The 23,701-nt window shown below is 39.2% G+C and overlaps 2 protein-coding genes across 6 annotated transcripts in view; one reads left to right on the top strand and one right to left on the bottom strand.

Moving 5' to 3' along the window:
- The window catches only part of LOC140670291 (uncharacterized), a 41,310-nt gene extending 33,146 nt beyond the window's left edge, over window positions 1-8,164 (top strand). The window contains exon 22 of one of the 2 annotated variants that reach the window (XM_072900862.1): window positions 7,507-8,164. In XM_072900862.1, the coding sequence (XP_072756963.1) occupies window positions 7,507-7,535 (29 nt within the window). In that variant the 3' untranslated portion in view covers window positions 7,536-8,164. Of the gene's footprint in view, window positions 1-1,341; window positions 2,012-7,506 lie in introns of those variants that run through there. The other variant, XM_072900858.1, reaches the window with a different exon arrangement.
- Window positions 2,019-22,981, bottom strand: LOC140670315 (uncharacterized). 4 transcript variants are annotated; one of them, XR_012047545.1, is made up of 13 exons: window positions 22,803-22,981; window positions 17,685-17,787; window positions 16,820-17,016; window positions 15,421-16,486; window positions 14,689-14,945; window positions 14,087-14,353; window positions 13,556-13,735; window positions 10,174-10,299; window positions 8,759-8,986; window positions 8,158-8,409; window positions 5,879-6,009; window positions 4,467-4,749; window positions 2,019-4,382 (listed from the first exon to the last, which is right to left on the bottom strand). XR_012047545.1 is itself a non-coding variant. In XM_072900878.1 (12 exons), the coding sequence occupies exons 1-12, from the start codon at window positions 22,903-22,905 to the stop codon at window positions 4,591-4,593; spliced, it is 3,069 nt and encodes a 1,022-aa protein (XP_072756979.1). In that variant the 5' UTR covers window positions 22,906-22,981; the 3' UTR covers window positions 2,019-4,590. The 4 variants fall into 4 exon arrangements, 3 of the variants coding, with proteins under 3 accessions (XP_072756979.1, XP_072756988.1, XP_072756996.1); XM_072900878.1 differs by having other exon boundaries at window positions 2,019-4,749; XM_072900887.1 differs by having other exon boundaries at window positions 2,019-4,749; window positions 16,859-17,016.
- Between the last annotated feature and the right edge of the window lie 720 nt (window positions 22,982-23,701).

The following is a 23,701-nucleotide window of genomic DNA, read 5'->3' as shown; positions in this document are numbered from 1 at the left end:
ACGCCTCAAATAGCCGTTTCTCTCCTTCTCTCTCTCTCTCTCTCTCTCTCTTTCTCTTTCTCTCTCTCTGGCCGCGAAATGTTGCCGCATGATTTACATACGCAAGACAGTTCGTAACGCAATCCCTTAAGCAAATTAGTGCCACGGCTTATTAATCAGACATAAAAAGGAAAGGGGACAGCGACAGCATGCAGACTGAAAGTGTTTTCCGGGATGATGACAGCCACTTACCGAAGATAAAATCTGGTTGCTGCGTCATCTTCGCGTGAAACACGTTTTCGCGCTTTTAATTATAATAATGTAACGACGTAATATGAAAAATAATATGATGATAGTAACGATCGGAAAGTAAAGTCCTGTGTTGTCTCTAAAAAGGGCAAATTTCTCAACTTATTTATTTAATCTGCGAAGAAAAATTTGTTACTTGTAAGAACGAAGTTTTACATGTGTGTTTTATTCACAAAGGAAATTTGATATTAAAAGAGCCGATATTAACGACGTTCGTCGATGTCGAAAACTGCATGGATCATCGCTGTATAATGTACTTTCATCCCCTTTCGTACCCTTTGATGCATCGAGCTTTCGGTGAACCTAATCAATCTTAGTAATCTGACGTAGATTGACTTTACATGATTAACGATGGCATTTGAACAGTTTTTGTTTGCCACTTGGATTCCTTTGTTCATTCGTTGCTCTTTTCGCAACTCCAACTAAAAACATCTGGAATAGAAGAGCATTTCTTAGCGGCGACCATCTGACCTATTTATTCGAAGGCCATTTACATTTAATTGAAGCGCAATCAGAAACAACTGATTAAAATGGCAATCCAATGTTCTCGATACGCATTTATATAAATTCCCATTATAGTATATAAAAGCAATACAGTAAACAATACTATATATATATATATATATATATATATATATATAAAAACAATATTTAAATAATAATTTATAGTTAGTATATATATGATATATAACTAAATAATAATTTAGTTATGATATATGATCTAGAAGATATAGAATATATATATTATATATTAAAATTATATATTATACATATAATTATATATATTCTTTCTATTTAATACATTTGAATTGGGAAACGTACTAATTTAACTCTGCCCTTTTATCTAGAAACGGAAAAATTTTAGTTAGTTTCATTTTACATCCCTTGTATTACATTTAAATAATGTTTCAATAATTTATTACGAAGGATATGCATGCAAGAAGGTTTTTTCCCCTTCCTCGTGATCTTAAAACAATATTTTCAACTACATCTCTCTCACCTCTCGCTTTCATTTATGCGGCGATAGTCGATAACGGGAGACGATGTTCTCAGATCGACACTCCGGGCGACAGCATCACCCCTGGCAAGCGCAGGAGCAGCAGCTGTTGCACCGGCAATATCGGCAACGCGCCACAAGGACCGATCACGTAGTTTCGCCACCGACTCATTACGGCACGGGCCGCGTCGAGACGAGAATATTGCCGCCGCGGCATGAATGTTGCACGTAAGGGGCCACCTGAACGACGTGTAATAAGCGAACACCTAAGTTAACTCGGCGCTCGTGTAAAGGAAAATTCTGTCTCGCGTAAATCGCGCCGCGGGAGCATCTGCGGAAAATCTTGCCTCGCCTTCGTATATACATGTGCGCTGCACGATGGAGATTGTGATTAACGCCGAAAATATATATGTGTATGTCCTGCGTAGAATTTTGCTTTTACAAGCGATAAAAAATGTACGATTATGAAGAATCTATTATAATTAGCTGTTAATTTATAATAATTATCTTTTAATATTTTTGTGCGAAATTTCTTTGAGTAATCAACCGAGATCTTTCAAAGTTCGAGTTTTATAATTCGATTATTATCATTATGTATAGCTACTGATTATGAGTTAGCGGTACCTAGTAATGTAAACTGACGTATGATTAATAGAGTAGGTAGATATATAAAGTAAGATATTCCGCGGGAACCAAAGCGGTCGGTAAATGACATCAACTCATAGAGCCGTCGTTTCTTTTCTTTTTTTTTTTATACTGTAGTAATATCTACAATATGATCGCGCATTTACCGTGACAATTTATGTCTGGCGATTTTTGTAATATACAAACGCACGCACACATGTATATGTATGTATACACCACTTATATATTTGATACATAAATTTTGTACATCTATAATAATATCGTGCGATAACAATCGATCGTTATCGATAACAATGATATGCGAGTGACGTAGAGGAGAGTATTAATAAATAGTAAAATCTATCTGTGTCTTATCTACGCTATCGCAGACTCCGGAAAGAGGGAAGTTTACATCGCACCGGCCTTGACGGGGGAGGATAAACTTGGCATCGGAACCGGAGACGTGAATCATTTTAAAACGCGTTCTTTATCTTCTTTCGAAAAGAGGATTCGCTGAGCCAATTATTTTTTTTTTTTTTTTTTCACAAGTGTATTAAATGTTTAACAATCTTTATTCGTTTTTTGTGGCGCACAATTACACTCGATGCGAGTTGAGCCAGTTTTATGGTAGCTTACCTCCCTTCCCTGGCTTATCCCTTTACATTACCCTATTTCGCCCCGCAGCTATCGCGCGGTTAGAGACCGCAGTTGTTATACGCGCCACTTCCTCTCGCAGCGAGCATTATTAATTGATCGTTGACGCAAGCATGGAGGTTGTTGATACGCGGGAATGCGTATTAATAAGTTAGGCGGCGCAAAAACACGTGTAGTCGTCGTTCAACTCTATTTGTCAGGTTCACGCGCAAACAATACAGCGAGTATAATAATGACGAAGAAAGACGACACCGTCATAATTGGCGCACTTTAAATGTTAAGAAAACCAAGTTTCTGTCGTAAATATTACAATATTACACGGCTCGCGTTTGTGCGACATGGACGACGTTGTAATTAAATGGTGGTTAATTATTCCTCGCGCCAACTGTGTACAGACTTATTGCGACCGTACTTGGTGAGATTACTTTTCGCGTTTTCCTCCGCGCAAACTCGCGAGAATTGCCTTAAGAACTTTTTTTTCATTTTATTCATTATTTCTTTTTATTCTTAATATAAAATAAGATCGAGAGAGAGAGACGACATTTTTTTCCGAACGATACACGCGAAATTATAAGTCGTTAAAATGACGGAAAAAGATTGGCAAGTAATCAAAAAATTATAAAAAAGTAACGACTGTTAATTGTGCCTTGAGAAAATTATCGAGAACTTCAATTTATTCTTGTTACAGGAAAGAGGTCGCGTTGCGACCTGACTATATTTCATATCAAGACAAAGTAAAAGTAACTTAATATTATTTAATATTTTAAATTATTATTACATTGTCTCTGTGTATTTAATCTCGCGTATAAATCGATAGATAAAAAAACACTTAAAAATATCTCGTAAGACGCGATATCTTGACGTTATTTATCGGTATAAAGCAATAGGATATATAATGCGTTTGCATCTCTTTGTACCAGTATTATCACCGCTTAACAACGTGTCAGTTGGCTCGTGTGTGATTTTAACACAGCGTTGATCCTGTCTATTGTGTAACCCGTCAGCCGGTGCATTCAGTGGGAATCTTATCAGTGGCAAAGGAACCCGCTAGCGGCAAATACGAAGGACACAGCCTTATTAATTAGCCGCAGAATATATTTGAAGAATGTTATATATAGATGTATCATAATGTGAGAGTTCGCATTCTCGCAGATAGTGATATAACGCGCTGTTAATTTCCGTTTAACGCAAAGCGGGACTCAATAACGCGAATTTCGCATTTACGCTACATTTCGCGGTGCATTGTATTACCATGTTGGAAAGTGCAACCATCTGCGGTTGCGATAAAAATTATATTACAAGGTAAAATTATATTACGCAGAGGAGAAGCGAGGGCAGGAATACACACATGTGGTGGTTGAGCCGCAAAATCGGACGTTTAATTTTATGCTCTCTGGAAATTTTATGCGTAACATAAACATATTGAATTGAATATGAACCATCGAGGCTTTTAATTTTTGTTCCTCTTTTTCTTTTTTTTTTTTTTTTTTTTTTTTATGTAAGAGATTGCGGAATATATACGTACATGTATATGCGCGCCCCCTCCATCTTCTCCACTGCGTAAAATATTATTAACGCTTTTTTATAAGCGCCGTATAACGCTACTGCACTATCGTTACGTTACGCTATCAAAAGTGGCAGTCGATAAGACTATCGAGTGTGATTACACTCGTTAGGTGTATCTCCATCCCTGCTCTAAAAACTTTATCACGCCGCGCGTGAATCTCGGAGGAAAGGGTAAAAGGAGGTAGTTGCGCGTGTGAAAGGAGGGAGATATCCGTAATTTTTTTCTCTTTTTTTTTTTTCTTCCACGTGTAACCTGCCGGACAAAACGGAATCCATTACGGGGCCTACGTAAGGAGACGACGTCCCGTAGTCCCGTAGGCATTTCCATTTATATTACCTTATCGTTATTCTTCCGCGCTGCTTCTTTTCCTCCCTTTTCTCGTTCGTTCAGTCTCTCTCTCTCTCTTCTCTCCCTCCTGTCCCGTCGCGTTCCTGATCCTTTCTCCTGTCTCTCCAGCCTCTTATTCCCGACGAAGGACCACGGTGAAGACGCACTTGCTCGACCAACCGGCCTCGTCGCTCGCCTCGTATTCGATCCTGTGACCGCCGACGTCAAAACGACGACCCGGGCTCTGCGCGAAAAAAAAACATCGTCGCCGACAAATGGTCGGTGAGGCGCGCTAAAAGACGATAAATAGTAAAAAGGGAGAAAATCTGCCGTGCGTGCGTGAAAATTTACAATGGAGTTTCGGCGCGCGCCAAGATCCCGCTCTCGAGGATATAATCGCTGAAATTCGCGTTTCTCGCGGTGGAAAATTACGCTTAACTAATTTCACGGAGCTCGCGAACGAATCTACTTTGCGTGAATTCAAACTCGCTCTCTCTCTTTCTCTTTATCTCTCTCTCTCTCTCTCTCTCTCTCTCCCTCCCTCCCTCTTTCCCTCCGTGTTTTGCGGCCCAAAAATTTACATAATTCATCAGACAAACTCACGCGGTTTCGAGTTCACGATTGATGGGAAGTGAGCTACAAAATTCGAGTAATAATTGACGTGCGTTAACAAATAAGCTAATTAAAGTGACCAACAATATATATACGCGTATACGATGTCGCGGGTTAATTTTCTGATTGGCACTAATTAATCAATCATTCGACGCGGCCGCAGCCTCGCCGTAAAAGAAATTGTGATTGTATGTATATACGATCGTACGACGCTCCGCGAATTAAAATTATTGTGGTGTTTGTGAATCCGTTTTTATCTCGCTGATATTTATCGGAAAATTTTCACACATTTATAAAATGATAATCTCTCGACATTACGTCAGATAATATCACCTCGATAATGGGTGATTTCCGCGCTTGTAAAATTATTAATAATTACTGAAAATGGGAGAAAATCGCTTTTCATCCAATCGCAATTGGCGCGATTATTAAACACGCGTAATGCGATGCATATCGCTGAAACAGGTATCGGATGCACGTATCGAATGGGAAGCTTTTTATGATGTGTCATGCATAAACATTGATGCACTTGGTTATCGATATATTGTCCAATTTTTGTTCATAACGTTGTTGTGCCGATGATGTTAGAGACGAGAATCACGCGCGTGAATGATTATCGGACAATTACGTAGACGCAAATTTATAAAAGTATACCGAAACGTTAATTGTGATTATATTCGTGTTTATAAATAATTAATGATAAAAACGCAGAAAATTTATCTTCGTGACAAACTGGTTTTTTTTTTTTTTTTTTTTTTGCTTTCGAGTGTGTACGATTGATCGAAATCTTACTAGATATCCAATCTTACCTCATTATTACTGATCCGTGTCACCTTGACGTTATCCGTAAAGATTGGCTCCGTCCACGTGATCGGGGTTCCATTTCGCCCGACAACTTCAATGTTCCCCGGACAATCCTTCACTTTCGGTGCCTCGCCGTCTAGAATTCGGAGATTAGCAAATTGAAGTAACAGCTGATCTTCCGCGCTCGTTTTATCGTCCCCTCTCCCCCTCCCCCCGTCGTTGAGCGAGGAAATTGCGGGCCGTAAGAAAACTCGGCAAATCGAAACGCAGACGGCGTGTGAGAAAGTTCGATTTCCGCATCGTCGTCGAATGATGAATCGACGCGCCGGAATTGGCGAACGCGAGATTATACAAGCGCAGACTCGCGCGAAATTCTCATTTCTCATACACATATATATATATAAGGTAACATAACGTGGTAGTATGTAAAAAGAAAATGAAAGGAAAAACAAGTTTTCTTACATGCACATACCTTTACATCTGTAAGTACATTTTTTATCTAAACGAACGAACGAACGAACGGACTGAATGGAAAAATTATGTCTTCATAATCTTGTAAGGCAGAGAGGAAGAGAGGAAGAGAGAGAAAAAAGCTGCACTTTGATCTTTCTGTATCGTGCACTCATTGGTCTAGAAAAGCTGCTTATTCATGCGCCAAGTCCGTTGCTCGTTACATTACTTTCGCGAGAAAGAAATAGAGATTCAAGTTGCGCGTAGACTTGAAAATCCGCAAAATCAGGCCAGCATTCCTCGGAGAATACTCGAGTGGTTCAAGTGTCAATGATGAAGCTGGAGTTTGTATCAAATTAGTTTCAACTTACTTTTATATTCCACAAATAACAACTCTGTACTACTTTTGTATGTACAAGATTTGTCAAATGTAATCCTCAAATGCCATTTGGTTCAAACAAGCTCGCACGTTAGCATAAATCGTTTAAAGGAACTTAATTAGAAAAATAAAAAATGAGCAGCAATAGAGCTGTTTCTTTCATTTTACAATTTCTCTTATATTTTTAAAATATTCTGGAAATATAGAATATAAAAAAATTAGCAACATTTTAAATGATATATTTATTTAATTCACTATATAAAGATAAATTAAAAATAATATTATACAAAACGAAAAGAAAAATAAGTAGAATTTTTAATGAGCTTAACGAGTATTAAGGTAATTATTTACCCCAGCAAATAAGTTTATTGTACGTATAAGGAATTATATAAGGATTTAACTCGCACGCGATACAACGAACCGTTGCAACGTATTTCGCTCACGTCTCGGCAGGATGTACATCAGAGGGTGAACCTGATGGCACGATGCAAGAGACGTAATATTCTTAAGACGCATTTTAAAGGCTGCTGGCATCAGCAGACGACGCGAGGGAAAACTTTTGTTATACGCGACGTTGGACAAGAAAACCTAACAATTTGCCAAACTCGCGCGATATATATTTACTCGCCTCCTTTCCGTCGCAAACGCAAAGTGTAATTGCATGCTCGCACGGCAAAACTACTTTTCCGTGAAAATCCAGAATCTCGTGCATCGAGAAACGTAAACAAAGGGGAAATATTTCAATCTCGGGCTGTTAATCATCGAGAAACTGCGGAGTTCACGGCTGCTATAAGTGACGTACAGCGCTCTCCATTCTGTTGCAGTTTATTTAACATGTGTTCTACTCCACGATGGGATTAGCCGACCTATGTGTTATCCTCTATCTCCATCCGTTATTAATCAAGATTTGCAAGGTTCAAGAGACGTTTATCCGGTGCACCTTCTGCAATCTCTATAATCCGGATTAATTAATGTAAGAGGGTATGTGGATTAACTAAGGAGTATAAGCGACCTCCTCAGGTAAATGATTTCGTTTTTAACAAGCTGATATTTACGTAGTATGTAATGTAAATATTATATATATTATAGAACATTTATGAGTATTTTATGTGTATAGAAGTTGAAAATTATTAACGATTTTACATTTGAGGAATGGTTGGCATTACGAAAATTACGCTCTATACTCGGTGTCGTTTAAACAAGTATTCTGGATAATGACGTATAAATTAACTTTGAAAAATATATATGTGTATACATGTATTGTTGGAATGTGAGATGATGATGGTTTGTTGGCGCGCACGTTCTCTTGTTATACAATTACAAATTAATAATCGCTATTTCTCGCTCGTTATAGAGAACTGTCATTATCGCGAGCACTCGAACGAGGAGAAATCATCATCGTTATCCCGTTTATACGTATTACGTCGTTAACACGCATCCGCGCAGATTAATTACCTTTGACGATAATGCGTAGAGCGCAGCTGGCCTGCTTCTTCGATACCGGGTGTCGCGCGAAGAACGTAATCTCGTGCACACCGGGCTTCAGGCTGGCCTCGAGACGCGTACCCCAGGATGGCTTCGATCGCACGTATCGAAACCAATCAAGATCCGTGGCCGGTTGATCGAAGGTCACGAACGCCTCATCCCTACCAGGCGGTAATTCGGCTACGACGTCCTTCGGACACTCCAATCGGGGTTTGCTATATCCTATCGCAAAGAACGTGCGAGATATTCTTTCTTGCCCGATATCTCGTCGTCAATTTTTCTCACGCGACACTATGAGAAAGCGAACTACTATTTCTTCGCATCTTCCGTTAAAATATAAAAGGGAAGAAGAGATTTTCCAATTTAGAGAGAGAGAGAGAGAGAGAGAGAGAGAGAGCGTGTGCTTCTAAAAAATCTCTATCCGAGTGTAAAAGTATGTCGGATATATCTATGTAGCTTTTAAACAAGATCGGGGGGGGGGGGAGGGGAAAAAAAGAGAAAAATTTATCTAAGTTATATTTCACGTAGAAATTTTGCGACGAAACATTTTTATAGAAAATTCCATACTCACGAACGCATCTTCCGTTTTCCGATCCGTCCCAAGTGCCGTCGGAGCGACAGGTCAACTCGTATTCACCGCGAAGCTGATACCCACGAGGACACTTTAGAAAGCATCTCGTGCCGGGTCGATTGGGTACTTTTCGCCTGTCGCGCCACAACTTGGACGTGGCTAATCGGGAACATATTAAATATCCACGACCGACCGGATTTAACAGTGGACACGCGATGCTATTTATGTCTGCAACGAACGGAATAAAAACTAGAATTATAATTTCTACGTTGTCGTGTAATCATCGAATGAAAAAGCAATTTCCAATTTAATTCAGATTATATTATTTTGGAAAAAAATATTACCCTTTTTCTTATAGAATTTGAAACATGATACAAGTAATTGACAGCTTTTCAAAATGTCATTCTATCATGTTTAGGAAGACAAAAAAAAAAAATAATAGTCCGATGTCATATCTTTGAATCGAAATTGGAAAAATTGGATCAAAGGATATTGAAATCTACAAAATGCCTTTATCAATTGATCTGACTATTCAATGGCAAATGTTATCCTAGTCCATCAATTAAATTATTCATATCGAATATTGATTGTTATTCGTATTGAGAATTTGATTCGCAATATGTTTAATAAAACGAGAAATGGCGGTTTTTTATTGCAAAATAATATTATCTTAATTACGATCACGGAAATAAATCGTAGATATTTAGTAAGCTATTCACCGGTGAGGGTTTCACTCATTCATCGTTCTTCCGCGCTAAATACATATACCTGACTTGAACTGACAGTGAGCACTTTAATGCGAACCCAACATTCACGTCTGGCTCATAAAGCGCGCAGATTCCGCGCGTAATCTATGTACGTGCAGCAAAATCCTCCACATTGACGCAGTACTATATGTCAGCTGCCACATCAGCCGCTTCTACGCATCAAATACGATACGTACATGAGGCGGGGAATTACAAATACCAATGTGGCTGTGAGAGAGGAAGAACCCATCCTAGGCGCAGACGCATCCGCGGAAGTCGCTCCTGCGTGACAGCTTTGCATAATGCTATCCTAGCGGATGCATCGCGACTAACGGGTGCCAGTATCTACCTATCTACTCCTCCTCGTCAAAAACGCGCTGCGAAATTTATAAAGTTACACATAATTGAACGTTAAGAAGTTGCCACAAAAGAACGCCGTTGAATAAAAACTTTTTGAGGCTGAGGAGGAAAAGGGAAGGTAAGTTGAAATTGTTTGAGGAATTCGCGTAGACGTAAGAAAAGTGCGGCGGACGACGAAACACCCTGTACATCGTATACATATATATACACACACACACACATACATACATACGTGTTCAATCATACAACGACATGTTTCGCGCGAGTATGAACGAAGCATGGAAAATGATTTATCAAAGGAGCACGTACCTACGCAGGATTTTCCATCAGATGACAGAGCTTTTTCATCCCCGTCGCAAGCGCAGAAGAAGCTACCGTCTGTATTCTCGCATACCTCTGTGCATCCGCCGTTATCAACCGCGCATTCGTCGATATCTAAAAGTAGAAAAGCTAATGAGATTTTCGTACGCCATGATGATCCTTATTAGAGAGTCTTGACGTAATTATGTTAAAAAAAATATAACAGTCATCCAAAAAGATATACGTCATCTTCATTAAGTGCATCTTTATTACTACTGTATTTCGTATTTTTAATTTAATCATTCCTCTCATTTTACAGTCGATAACACATTAAACTTTGTGATTTGATTAGCGAGTGTGAGTAATTTTATAGACGTGAATTATCTTTAATCTAGAGTCGACTTGATGCAATCACGCCTTCTTATACGAGTGTCGCGACAGTCCTTTAACAGATCAGAACGATCGTTTTCACTACATCACGCTCAAGCGTTATATACAAGGCTTCTTTCATTCGTGCAGTAATGACTCCTTCACCGACGATCTCGCACTTCTTTGGCCCCCGATCTGTCTTTCAATCGTCGGCGAGATTACGCTAAATTGACCAAAGTGGCCGAGTCGCTATTGCCTCGAGCACTCTCAATGATAGCCGAGAGCACTCGACTTTCGTTGCTTTCACGACGTATAAATCTGTGTGGAAATATACAGGGTGGATCATACAATTGCAAACCTTTTAATTACAGAGAAATTAATTTAAAATAAATTAAATTTCCACGAAAAGTTAATTCAATTATAACGAAATTAATTTAAAATTTATTTTTTTTTCTATCGATAATTGATTAAAGTCAAAATTGGCATTTTTGGATAAGCGGTCCGCAAATATAAATTAATACGTTTATCACCAAACAAAATTCTTTGCAATAATACATAGCGCTTTCATTTATTATTTGTTAAAATTTGTATTCGCATTTTTTCATCTCACACATTTTGCGTCGCTTTTATAAATATTTTAATATGAATTTTAATGTGAATTTTCATTTAATGCGAATTCTCCTTCATGAAAATGGGAAATATATATATATATATATATATTGTATATATATGTATATAGACAAGGTTTATTTGCTTATTTGAGAGGAATATTACTATCGCGAAAATTTCTTGTACCGAGAAAATCTTGCTCACGAGAGATCGCCGGGAGAAAGAATTTCTTTCTCTCATTGTCGCTCTAGTTTTCGCCGAAATCCACACTCCTTCAGCCGACACTTCTTGGCCGTTCTTTTCAAGTTTTCCGGAGATTGTAAGATCATCGCGGTAGTCCACTTTTTCCTGAGACAAAACGTGCACGTGGGTCTTTGCGAGCAAAATTAGAATTTCGCTTTGATGCAGGAATACCAGAGATTTTTATATAAATGCGACATTTCACGAAATTGTTCAACCGCATGTTTCACATTTCTTTTTTTTCAAAAATATTCTCACAAACGTCTTGTGATCTCTTAAGGAGAACTTAATATCTTATCGATTGTGTTAAGTCTGAGGTACATTTTACGCATTGCTCACCGAATAGCTGTGGATTTTGGTATTTTGCACACACACACACGCGCGCGCGCGCGCGTCTCCAACATCTCCGCTTCAATGCGACTGGATAATGCCGATCATCGTGGAATGCTGTTCACGTAAAATTTCTCCGCTATTTAACAACCGAGGTTGCGAGGAAAAAGGAGACGGAAATGGATTGAATTTCCGTGGAATAAGATTCCCAGAGACGTGCGAACGTGAACGCCTGTGTAACGTTGTATCAACCAAGCTGTAATGTTCTTGTCGGTATTCACGACCGCGTCAATTGTAATTGACGGATTTACGCCCCGCGAAATTGGATTGCCAGTTACGAGTTTCAGTGTATGTCGGCGGCGTATATCGAGCTATATCGAAAGACAGGCTGAGCGAGAGCTCTCTCTCTTTTTGTTTTTTTTTTTTTTTTAATTTTTAACGTAATACTAAAAAAATATGTAAATTTCGATTATAAATTCGAAATTTCAAAATTTAAAAATATGTTAAATTTTGATGTAATTTATTCGTTCAAAGGGAGTTCAAAGGGATAATCGCTCAACGTTATTACAAGTGTCTGCAATTATAATGACCACACAGACATGTATAAACAAAAAATGTTATTATATGTTTTATGATTAGTATGAATATTATTTGTTTTATCTTACATTATATATGCGCAAAGAGAAAGACAGAGAAAGAAAGAGAGAGAGAGAGAGAGAGAGAGAGAAATGAGAAAGCCACAAAAGCATTTCCCCGTATAAAATGCCGATAAAAGCACTGCGTTTTTCCGATCGCGTTTACGCGCGTCTTGCAAAACGGATTGCAGCGGGACTACATTTGTGCAAACGGCGAAGAGCAGCTTCGAGATATTTGAAAGTATTGAAGGAAAAACCCGCGCGGGACTCCTAAGAAGGTTACTCCCTCGAGGAATGCACGATTGGCGAGAAAGAGAGAAAAGGTTCTGTCTCTCTCTCTCTCTTTCTTTAAGAAAGGAGCCGGTAGTGATATAGGTATCGTCCTTGCGGGGCCGTGAGATTACGATTCTTCGGTACTTTGCTTTCCGCCATGGAGAAAGGGACGTGAGGCAACTCGGATTTCCTCAAGGAAATACTAAAGCCACTGCGCACTTTCGTCCGGAATCGTACGAGAGAATCGTCCGAAAGATGTTTGCGATCGAAGGAACTTAAATGGCGCGGATGTTGGCGCGAGCTTCGCGCGAAAAGAGCTCCAAGAGAGTTCACAGAGTGCTTTTACGAGGCGAAAAGTAAAAAAATATAGAGGAAGACACGTGAAATAATAAAAAAGCTAAAAAAGTTACAGAGAGTATATATATATATATATATATATATATATATATATATATATATGTAGATTATAAATTGTTCTAAAAGATGAAATTATGACGCGGCTTAGATATTGAGAGAGGAAGGAGAGAGGGAGAGAGAGATAACTGCATAAGAATTTATATCAGCTTAACTTGACTTAAGCATTCGTGCTAGAAATTTATATGGATTCATTCGTGCGCTCTAATTCGAGTATATCTGTGTCGTTCAACAATAAATTCAGGGATGCAGCCTCACGTAAAACTAGCATCGGAGAAATCACATTCAAACTTTGACATATTTCTAATAATAGCTTTTAACGAGATACGGGATGCGCAACGAGTTTGAAATTATTGCACAAAGTTATCACCGTTATTGATTTTCTATTAACATGGGAATTATTTTTTAATCTTTTCGACTTATCTCAAGCATAATAAAATTATCGACAAGATACAGCAGCAACTTTTTTATATTCCCGGGATGAGAAAATCGTAATTTTTTTTTTCCATTATCCGACTCACCGATGCACGTTCCATAGGAAGTCTGTTCGTAACCCGGCAGGCAAGTGATGGACAGCCTGTCCAAAACTGGCTGATCCTTCAGCTCCATAGGTTGCGCGCATCGATAGGAACCCGGAGTGTTGATGCACCCGTAGTGACACAGCTCCGTCTGAAGATCCGGCACCGAGCATTCGTCCACATCTACACGGGAAATGAGTGTCATTTGTCAAAAACGCGTGCCGACGCTTCTTCGCTACAGAAATGTCACGCGGAATAAAATCCCGCGAATATTTGCACGCGGAATTTCGACTAAGTGCATCGCAGAGTGTCGATATGTCACGAAGATTTATTTTCGTTTCGATCGCGTAAACGTAAAATGCTGCTATATAAATCGCGTTGGGTTATTGCACCGAGAGAAAATTAAATAATTCTCAAAAAGAGAATTAATATCTTTGAGATATTTTACGAGAAAGAGAAAATTAATAATAATAATAATGGAATTAATAAGCGAAATTCCCTATAAAATCAATCGTGTCTAATTAAATTATTTACCTTGACAAGTCTTCCAATCATCCTCCAGGATGAAGCCGTCGGGACACAGGCAGAATACTCGACCCATCGTGGACAAACACGTGTGAGAGCATCCTGCATTGTTGACGCTGCAGGGACCCGTGTGCCTGTCAAGCTCGCACGTGTGATTGTCGGCGGCTAGCGATGCGTCCCGCAGACCCTCGCAGGAGCATTTGTATCCTCCTATGAGATTTCGGCAGGTGTCCTGGCAAGGACCGTGACCGTTGTTCAATAAACATTCGTTGATATCTACGCAATACAATAAATAAACCTTTATTTATTCCGCCGTCGAATGATGATTTTTATTCCACATAAGTGTAATTAACATCGCACAGATATATTCTGCAAATATTTAAATATAAATCTGGCGCACGTATTTTACACAAAAAAGATGAATTATGCAAAGTACAAAAAGAGTTAAATTAAAGAGTTAAATTAAAATTAAAGTGCAGAAATTACAAACGTCCAAAATTGAGCTGGAATAAAAATGTTACATAAATTTCGCGAATGCGTAAAAATTTCCCAAAAAAACTCTACCGCCATTAAAAATTATTACTGAGCGCGCGGTAAAATCATGAGTTCACCGATGCATTTGTGGCCGTCCACTAATCTGAATCCCTCGTAGCAGGAACAGACGGGACGCCCGTTAATTTCGTTGCAATCGTGCTCGCAGGAAGCCCCGGCGCATACCCCGTCCGGGTTTTGCTTGATCTCGCACTTTGGCACCTGTCCGAGCCACTGACGACTTCTGCAGACTAATCGGCTCGTAGAGGATACCATACGGTAGCCCGGCACACACTCGTAATCGGCTTCCAAATACTCGTGCCCGGGAGTCGAGGACCTTTATAATTGTGACAAAAACGGGCCAAAGGTTATTTTTACGATAAAATCCTATTTTATATGTAAATTAGCATTAACGTCAAATAAGCACAAGGATAAATATACTTTTTGATTCTGGTGTTGCGAGAGAAGAGATTTTACTGGCGCAATTTTAGAATAAATCTCCCTTCGATTAAATTCCTCCGCTGATTATTATTATTTAAATAACTAAATAAATGTAATGAACTAGTTTCGACTGATCAATGTTTTTATTTGAAAAAAGTAATAATAATAGAAGCAAAGTTGATTGGAAAACATTGAAGAATCTAATTATTGAATCACAGAATCTAATTATTGAAATCAAAAGGTAGAACACGTTTCTGGAACATCACGTATATAGCTCACATTGCGACCGTGTAAATCGTTGATCCCAAGATTATCCCGTGCATTGAATTACGGATGACAGAAGATAAGGGGAAGGGGGGGGGGGCACTTACTTTACATATTTGATCAGAGCGTGGCGAGATAGAGGCGCCGGCAGGAACGTTCCGTTTATGCAAGATAAGTCCCCGCTCATGCTGTCTTCCTGCATCGTGTCCGTGACTTCCGTGCCTGTTTCTTCTTCATCGTCGCTCTCGTCCGAATTAATTATCGGCTTTCTCGGCGGATGAAAGCCGGAGGAGTGAGGAATCGGCGACCCTGATTCGCGCGGCAACAACGCCGGCTTCTGCCTCATGTACGCGTTATAGTCCTTCAAAGTTCTCTCCAGCACCTCGTTCTCCAGATCCAGGATCGGTAGATCCTCTTTGGTTCTCGAATAACCCAGCATCCTCTCGGCGTCGTAACGCGAGTTCCCGAAATCAATTTTGCTGTTCGACGGAGCGCTTACGTCCATACTTTTCCCGTCGACTTTGCTCGATTCGACATCTCGTTCGCTCGATTTCTTTGGAGAGCTATCGAAAATACCGTCGTCCAGAATTGACCGATCCTTCGCGGACTTGGAAATCTCCATTTCAAGCTGTTTGGAGAATTCCCTTTCCACCGTGTCGGCCACATAAACGCCACGACGAGGCGTCGTTCTTGTTAGCCTCTTGGTCGCCTCGAGAGTCGAATGACGTTGGAGACTCGACGACGTTGTCACACCATCGACAACTTCCGTCAACGAGGTCAAACGATCGGCAACGACGTTCGATGATTTTTCGCTCGAACGTTCGGACGTGTCGGTCCCATCGCGCTTCGACGAGCGACCCTCGACGTCCTGTCGCTTGTCGTTTTGTCGCGACGAGCTTCTCCCGCCTCCTCTATTACGCTCCTTTCTGTCTTTCTTTTTCCGTCTTCGTCGTTCCGCACGGGATTTTCGTGCTTCCCGACTTCTCGGCCTTGACTTTGGGAAAGGGTCATTCCTCTTCCGCGAAGATTGGTCCCGCTTGTTCGATATCTCGTTCTCGCGACTATCCTCGGTAATGTCACGTACACGATCCTCCACCCCGGAAGCTTTACTTCTACGACGTTTCTTGCGTGTTCGACTTCCAAAGTTGCCCTCTTGTTGCTTACTCAAGCTTGCTGTCGGGAATATAGCAAAAGTAGATGGCCAATAAAAACGTATTGTTCACAGTTAAAACGATAAATTGGAACGCACGTGTATAATAAGTTCAAATCGATCGGCGAAATTTTTCTGTTTAAATTTACTATATTTCTTTGTTTAAATATTTGAAATATATAACGTATGGGAATAACGCGCGTGTTTGCATAAAGAGGAAAAATGTTCGAGATAACGCCGGCAGACCCTGGTTTAAATATTATATCTCACGCGAAATATATTTTCGTTTAGTTGCCAATTTTTTTACCCCCGTAATAAGCCGTTTTTTATTATTAGGAAGACGCGATCTTACTCACTGACATTTACGTTTCGCCGAAGAAGCGGAATTTTCGCACCATTTTCCGACCAAAGGAGATGTTTGTTGCCTTCATCGCCGCGGGTTCCCGTCCTCGCTTCCATTTCCATCCCTCCCGGCTGCTTGATAACATCTCGCGACGAGAGCATCCTTCTGTTTTTCTCGAGTACCTCCATTCCTTCAGAAGACGCGTCCCGGCTAATAGATAACAATAGCTCTAAGCATCTTTGTTCTTGTGAGAAACAAAAGATCTAAAAGAGATACTGTTAAATAGTTTGCTAAATAAATCATCGAAAGTACAAAGAGAACCGTATTCACGCAATTGAAGCATTTCGAGACACGTTTCAATTGCTTAAAAAATTTATTTTTTAAAGTGTTTTTATATTTCTACAAAGGTGTCCTTACTAACAACAACCTGTACTACCAATATCAACAATAAATAAAAAAAAATTATATAAATATAATAATTACAAGTTTCAAAGTGCATCTAAACAAATAATTTCATCAACAATCGAATTCTTTTTCGCCAACATTACGTAATTATTGATCGATCCATTGTATGTCACTTTAATGGTACTATAAACGTTACTATTACGAGGAACCTTTGATCCTATAATTACAGTAGGGCTATAATTACAGTGTAATTCTATTAAAGGTATTCCCTGACATCTCCAATCGAGCGGATACAAAGCATGTGTCATCGAATTGAGAGAGATTCGGTGGATCTTCGTAAAGAATCTCGTTCCTCGTATAACTCGCGCGCGAACCGGGTTTCTTTTATCGTATTACGTTCGGGAGAAGAAATCCAGCGAGAAGTAGTACATTTTACGGCCGAGGAGACCTCAGGCTGTATCGGTATACTTTACCTATACTGCTGATGGGTTTGCAGAGTGCGCGGCTCGTCGTCGGAGAGATCCGATCTCCTCCTGTCCCCGAATGTACCGCGTGCCTCGGCATTTTGGCAGAGTCCTGTAAACGAGCGGATTCGAACCTTAAGCCGATCGGGGGACGAGCGGCAAACGATACGAGCACGAGGGGTGAGAATACGGGTGAAACGAGCAGCGTGGAAGGGAGGTGCAAGAGGAACGGGAGGAAGGAGACTCTTCTCGTATAACTGCATCTCCGCGGGCGTTGCAGGCAGCGAGGCGAAAATGCGGAAGTTCTATTGTGAAGTTTCCCGGAGTCGCGCACTTGGCCACGAGTGGGTCGGGAAACTTCGACTGTTACTACAATGAAACTCCGCCACACGGAACTGAGGAAGTCATCGGTCCCCGGCTGTCATTTCGCTTCGTCGAGCGAAGCGTTCGTCGGCGACCGCGACGTCATAGATATGGAGATTCTTTAATGTGCGAAGACGGCGATAGAACCGGGTCGAGAAAGATCCTTCCTTCTCGCAGGAAGAAGAGCGAAAGTAAAAGAAGAAAAAAAGAAAACGGAAAAATACGATCTCAATGGCAGGAAAGAATTCTCTTATTAAAGATTTCCAAAGGACGAGCTAAAGATGTTTTAATTTTTCGGGGGGGGGGGGGATGTCCCTTTGACTTTTCAGCCTTTTAAATTTTACCATGTCCGAGAAGGCGGCGAGCATCATTTATATGGAGGATTATCTTTTACGAGTAAAAGAATGCGCTTCTTTCTAGATTTTTTTTTTTTTTTTTTAATAGACTTACAATTTTTTTTTTATATTCTCTCAGGCAGCAAATGAATCTCACTAACGAAGAGATGCCTGTCGGACGCCCGGAAAAGTTTTGTGGATTATACTCGAAACTTTCGCGAAGGATCTCAATTCGCAGAAAAAGCGAGACTGGGCGCATTTTCCTCCGCCCTTTTGTCGAAGAGAGTTCAGCGAGAGAAGTATCCTTGATTAATCTAGTGATATCTAGGTGATATCAAGTGGCAATTGATATATAATCCTACGATAATCGATTTTCTTTGCATTGTTGTCGTTTTGTGCGAAACTGTTAAGGAATACGAGACTTCGTGCCAAGTACTTATTCTTGCAAGAAACGATTCACTCACAAGAGAATATTTTGTCTATACAGATATTTAAATATATATTTATATATTTAATTTATTTTTTAAATCTTTCTTTCTATTATTAATATTTAACATTAATGCATTTAATTTCAATATTTAATTATGCAATAATAACTCATTATAGCGCCCCCTTCCATTTGATATACATATTGCAAATAAATAAAAAAAAAAAAAAAAAAAAAATAACATGACAGTTTATTCTTTTACGAGGAATTTACAATAATGTATTTTAATGTAACTCTTTACTCTTTTTACCATATGTCTGTGTTCGCAACCTAACTATTACTTTGAGAAGTCCTATTTATAAATCAATTGTCTTTTCCGCGCTACGGTTTACCGGAAATATAAAAGAATAGAATGTGTGCGACAAGGCGGAAGAAAAGGGAGCGAAAGGAGAGAGAAAAGAGAACTGGCAGAAGCAATTAAAGCGAGCAACTAAGCTTTGCCGTAGGCAGCGGAGAGTAATTCGTTCGTTTCTCTATCGTAATAGCTCTGGCCAAACAGAGAGTGGGAATCCTGTCGCAAAAGTTTAATTAAATTCAATCAGCAGTAAACGATGTCCGTATAATATTCAATTGACGATAAACCGCACTCAGAGTTTGGAGTTTTACCTTTTTTTCGAATAATTAATGCACGAATGTACGAAGAAAGGCGAAAAGTTGAACCATGCTCGCAATTTGCAGAACAAGTTATCTACGCCGTTTAAACGCCTTTGACAAGACGCGGAGCGATTTCGAGGAGAGCGCGCACGTGTTTATTGTCAATCTTTGACAGTCGGAGCGTCAAAATCAGCAATCGAGATAATGACCTGAATATTTCATCTTTATATCCTCACTCACGCAATAAACTAACGTTGATGCATGATACATTACACTAGCGCTCGCATGAATAAATGAGGATATTTCGGAGGACGCGTCGTCGTCGCACGTGCGCTGGTAATTTTTCATTTGTCGCCTACGAGCGAGTGCTCCCAGCGCGACATTCCGGGTCTGTAATATTCACGGATCATCACCTTTATAAATTTACATTTCGCCGAAACATCAACATCAGCCGAGCGAGCGTGACGCGCCCGGGTGTCCCGTCGTGTGTTCCGGGGCGCGATTTCGATTATTAGTTTTTCACAGCTGAATTTTTTTCCACAGATGTATTTCAATTCTCGACTTTTTCTTGCGAGTAATTCAACATCTCGCCCGAGAAAATTACGGCGGCGGAATAATTTCGGATTCAGGACGGATAATCGACGCGCCCGGAATAATTTGGGATCAATGACGCTTTAAGGGCGCTCCTCGGAATTTGCCGCGACACCTGGCGAACGCCGCTTATCGTTCACCTGCGAGCACGATAAGCCCAACGTCACAAGGGAATTTCTCCATCAACTTGTATTGCGCTAATGCACGGAACGTAGCCCCTCGTCGGTTGATCCCTTGTCAATTTTCGCTTATGACACACGACGCTTGGGAGACGAGATTACCTCCGATATATAACGTTGCATCGCCAATCGAACGAGATGAATTTCCGGTAGCGAGAAGCTCGATTAAAAGGACTTCTCCCTCACGTAAAGGATAAATATCCCTCTCTAAAGAATATTCCCCGACCGAGTTGGCGATCGATGAAAAGAACGATGGCGCGGCGCTTCCTATAATTATTCCACATTTACGCGCTAAGCTTTTCCCCTTTCACGGCAAAATAATTTATCGAACATTTGATGACTGTCGGCGGATATGAGAAAAACCGATTACGAGAAGATTATTTACATCAATTATAGATATTTTACGCACACATTGATAAAATTTCGAATTTAATAGAATGAATAAGGAATTATAAGAATATCAAGTCTTTTCTTTTTCGCGTGCACCAAGTAAAATACACTGATATGTCACGCTTGTTACAATTAATTACATGTAATACAATTTATAATCGTCCCGCAATTGTTGCGGAGTAATATGAAAAAACTGAACATATATATATATATATATATATATATATATATATATTTCTCAAACATGCTCTAATTGTAAGATGTGTGTTAGAGCCTTTTCTTAATCTAAGATATCTTGTGTAATTTATGTAAATTCCTCTTAAATTATTAACGAGATGCATTAAAATATTTAAAAAGTACGTTAGAAATATGTATGCATGTTTCATCCCCTAAATCTTGGTACTATTTTATTAATCCTGTTTTGCGCAGAGAATATGCAACGACGTAATTACATGCGAATATACCAACCGTGCCAACAAGCGCATAAATCCTAAACGAGTTAAGTGGCGAAGTTAGATTGCCCAGCATTCATTGTTTTTTTCGTTGTGAGACGTAACATAGAGAACACACACATACACACAGACACACATACACACACGCACGTAGAGAAAGGAAGAAAGTCCGTTTAATGTTAATTCGTAAATCTGCTAATACGCGTCCAGCGGCAAAACTAATTACATAAAGCTATAGAAAGACGTGAGGGTGAGGGCGGGCTGGCATTTCATTGTGATTGCACGGTCCACAATGCACCGTGAAAATTAACAGACCGCGCTCCAAGTCGTTCGTAGCGGGAAAGCTGAGGTTGGAATGAAGTTTCTCGTCGCTCTGTGCGACGAGAGAATTTCCCCCAAGATGTAGCGGACTATTTTTCACTTTTAAGATACGAGCCATTGAGCGGAAGAAATGGTGTGGGACATATTTTTTCACGTTTCAGAGAATAAAAGTATGAAAGAAATTTTTTAATGTAAATAAGTGCCGTGCTCCTTTTCCATGTCATTTCTTTATTTTTATGAAAAAGAATCCTCTCGAGGAAGAGATGTGTCAAATGTATATGTGTTTTGCATTGTTCCGAAATAGGCATCTCCCGTTTTTAAAAACAGTGACACATGACTTATTATTACTTCGCACCACCGTTTTAGTCAACTCTTTATATAATAAATAAGCTTAATCAAATAATTCTCTTAGACTTTCAAGGCACAGACTAAAATAATTAGAATCGAAATCTCGGTTGATTAATTTCGAAAGCGAATTATACAGTGTATTTAAAAATTGCGAGACTAAAAAAAATTTATTACAATCTTCTCCTCTCTTTTCCTCTCTCTCTCTCTCTCTCTCTCTCTCTATTCTCGCAACTTTGTATTTTCTTTATAAATATATAAACGTCTTGACTTTTAAACTCTAGAGCTTGAAGTTTTTAATTCTTTATTTTTCAGGCGCTTCATATAAATTAAAACATAGATGGAACCTGACGCATGCTCTGAGATTGAATCAAATCTTGTCAGCTTCAAAAGAAGAGAGATTGATCACTATCAAAAGTTAGAAACAAATTATTAGTAATCAATTATTATTTCTTATTAATTTTATAGTTTTTTCTTTAAACTGTGCCTTAACGAAAAAGAAAGGAAAGATCTTGACATTCTTCGCAGAGAAAACAACTTTAATCTCTACCTTTATATTTAAAAATTAAATAACTTAATTAATAATTAACTTGTATATATAACAATTTAGCTAATTAAAATAATTTAGATTAATTTATTAATATATATAACGTATACTAATTAATAATGTAATAATAATGTTAATTAATTAATAATTTAATAATTAAAAATAAAATTATTATTATTTATTAATCTAGTAATTAAATTTACGATAATAATTATTCATACTGTACATACATAAAAAAAAAAACTTTACCTAATCAATAAGAATATGACATTGAGAATAAAACGCTTAAAATGCAAAAAGATTATTTCACAATATTAAATATACATATTAATTATATGTTTGCAATAATTATAAGTAAATAATATTCTTTGTAGTAAAAATTACACACTTTGAATCGATAAAAAATTGAAAGTAAACCATAACTGTCCGATATTTCTGCAGAGAGGAAACATTCAAATTTCTGCAAAAAGGGATAGTTTTTTTTTGTCCTCGGTCAAAGACTGAAAAAAAAGAATGCACTTACCGAGCGGCGGAACGATTGCCACGAGAAACAAAACGGCACAAACGAGCCTCGCGTGGCTCGTACGTTTCTCGATGCACATAACGCGACGTCGTTGACACGACATGCGTTGAAGCGCTCGTACCGTGTCGCGCGACCGCTCGCGTGGCTCTGAGTGCTTCCTCGTTAGAGATTTCGCGTTTCAAACCGTCTCTCTGCCTCTCTCTCTCTCTCTCTCTCTCTCTCTCTCTGTCATCTCGCTCGGGTCCTCATCTCGCGCTTTGCGCGTCGCGGGACCGGCCGGCGGCGGCGCACACCACGGCCCGGATGCTGCGAGCGGTCCAGCGGGACGCCTGCACGACGGCAATTCGTTCTACGACCTCGCGAGTCGTCCACAGTTGGCGCCACTCATCTGCGATCGGGGATGATTGCCGTGAATCGCGCGAGAATCCCGCGCTCTTATCGTAGAGGGAAACGTTATTACAGATCCCTTTCTTTCTGTTACTTCATCGAACAATTCGATTATTAATCGGGGGGGAATTATTTAACGAGATAAAACTAATTTGAAAAGTCGAACGATTAAATAGAATTATTGTAAACGAGTTGAGAAAAAAACAATCGTGCGTATAAGCGATTTAATTTTTGACAACAAAAAAATTCGAAAGCCTGCTTCTTGTTTAAAGTCTTTGAATCGTTCTATTATTTGCATTATTATTTTTAAAATGCTTGTATTTTATATTATTTTTAAGTTTTTAATTTTAATATATTTTTTAACGTGTAGCGATTTATGATTTTTATTCATAATCATTAATCGATACAATTCATATAATTTGAAACTTGAAATCTCATTATTAATAATACGAGAGATCTACGCGTCGTATCAATTCGGACGAGTTTAAATTCCCGTGTAGAGAATACGCGAA

The sequence above is a fragment of the Anoplolepis gracilipes genome, chromosome 1, assembly GCF_047496725.1.
Source record: "Anoplolepis gracilipes chromosome 1, ASM4749672v1, whole genome shotgun sequence".
Classification (NCBI taxonomy): Eukaryota; Metazoa; Arthropoda; class Insecta; order Hymenoptera; family Formicidae; genus Anoplolepis; species Anoplolepis gracilipes.
The sequence above is the reverse complement of the archived record's forward strand: the minus strand, read 5'-3'. Positions and strand labels throughout refer to the sequence as shown.

Excerpts from the sequence above, each read along its gene's own strand:
- LOC140670315 (XM_072900878.1), bottom strand. The coding sequence starts at position 22,905 with ATGTCGTGTCAACGACGTCGCGTTATGTGCATCGAGAAACGTACGAGC. Across the intron at positions 17,788-22,802 it reads GGCAATCGTTCCGCCGCTCG|GACTCTGCCAAAATGCCGAG; the intron begins GTAAGTGCATTC and ends GCTCGTTTACAG. Across the intron at positions 4,750-5,878 it reads CACGGATCAGTAATAATGAG|CGCGCCTCACCGACCATTTG; the intron begins GTAAGATTGGAT and ends ATCGTCTTTTAG.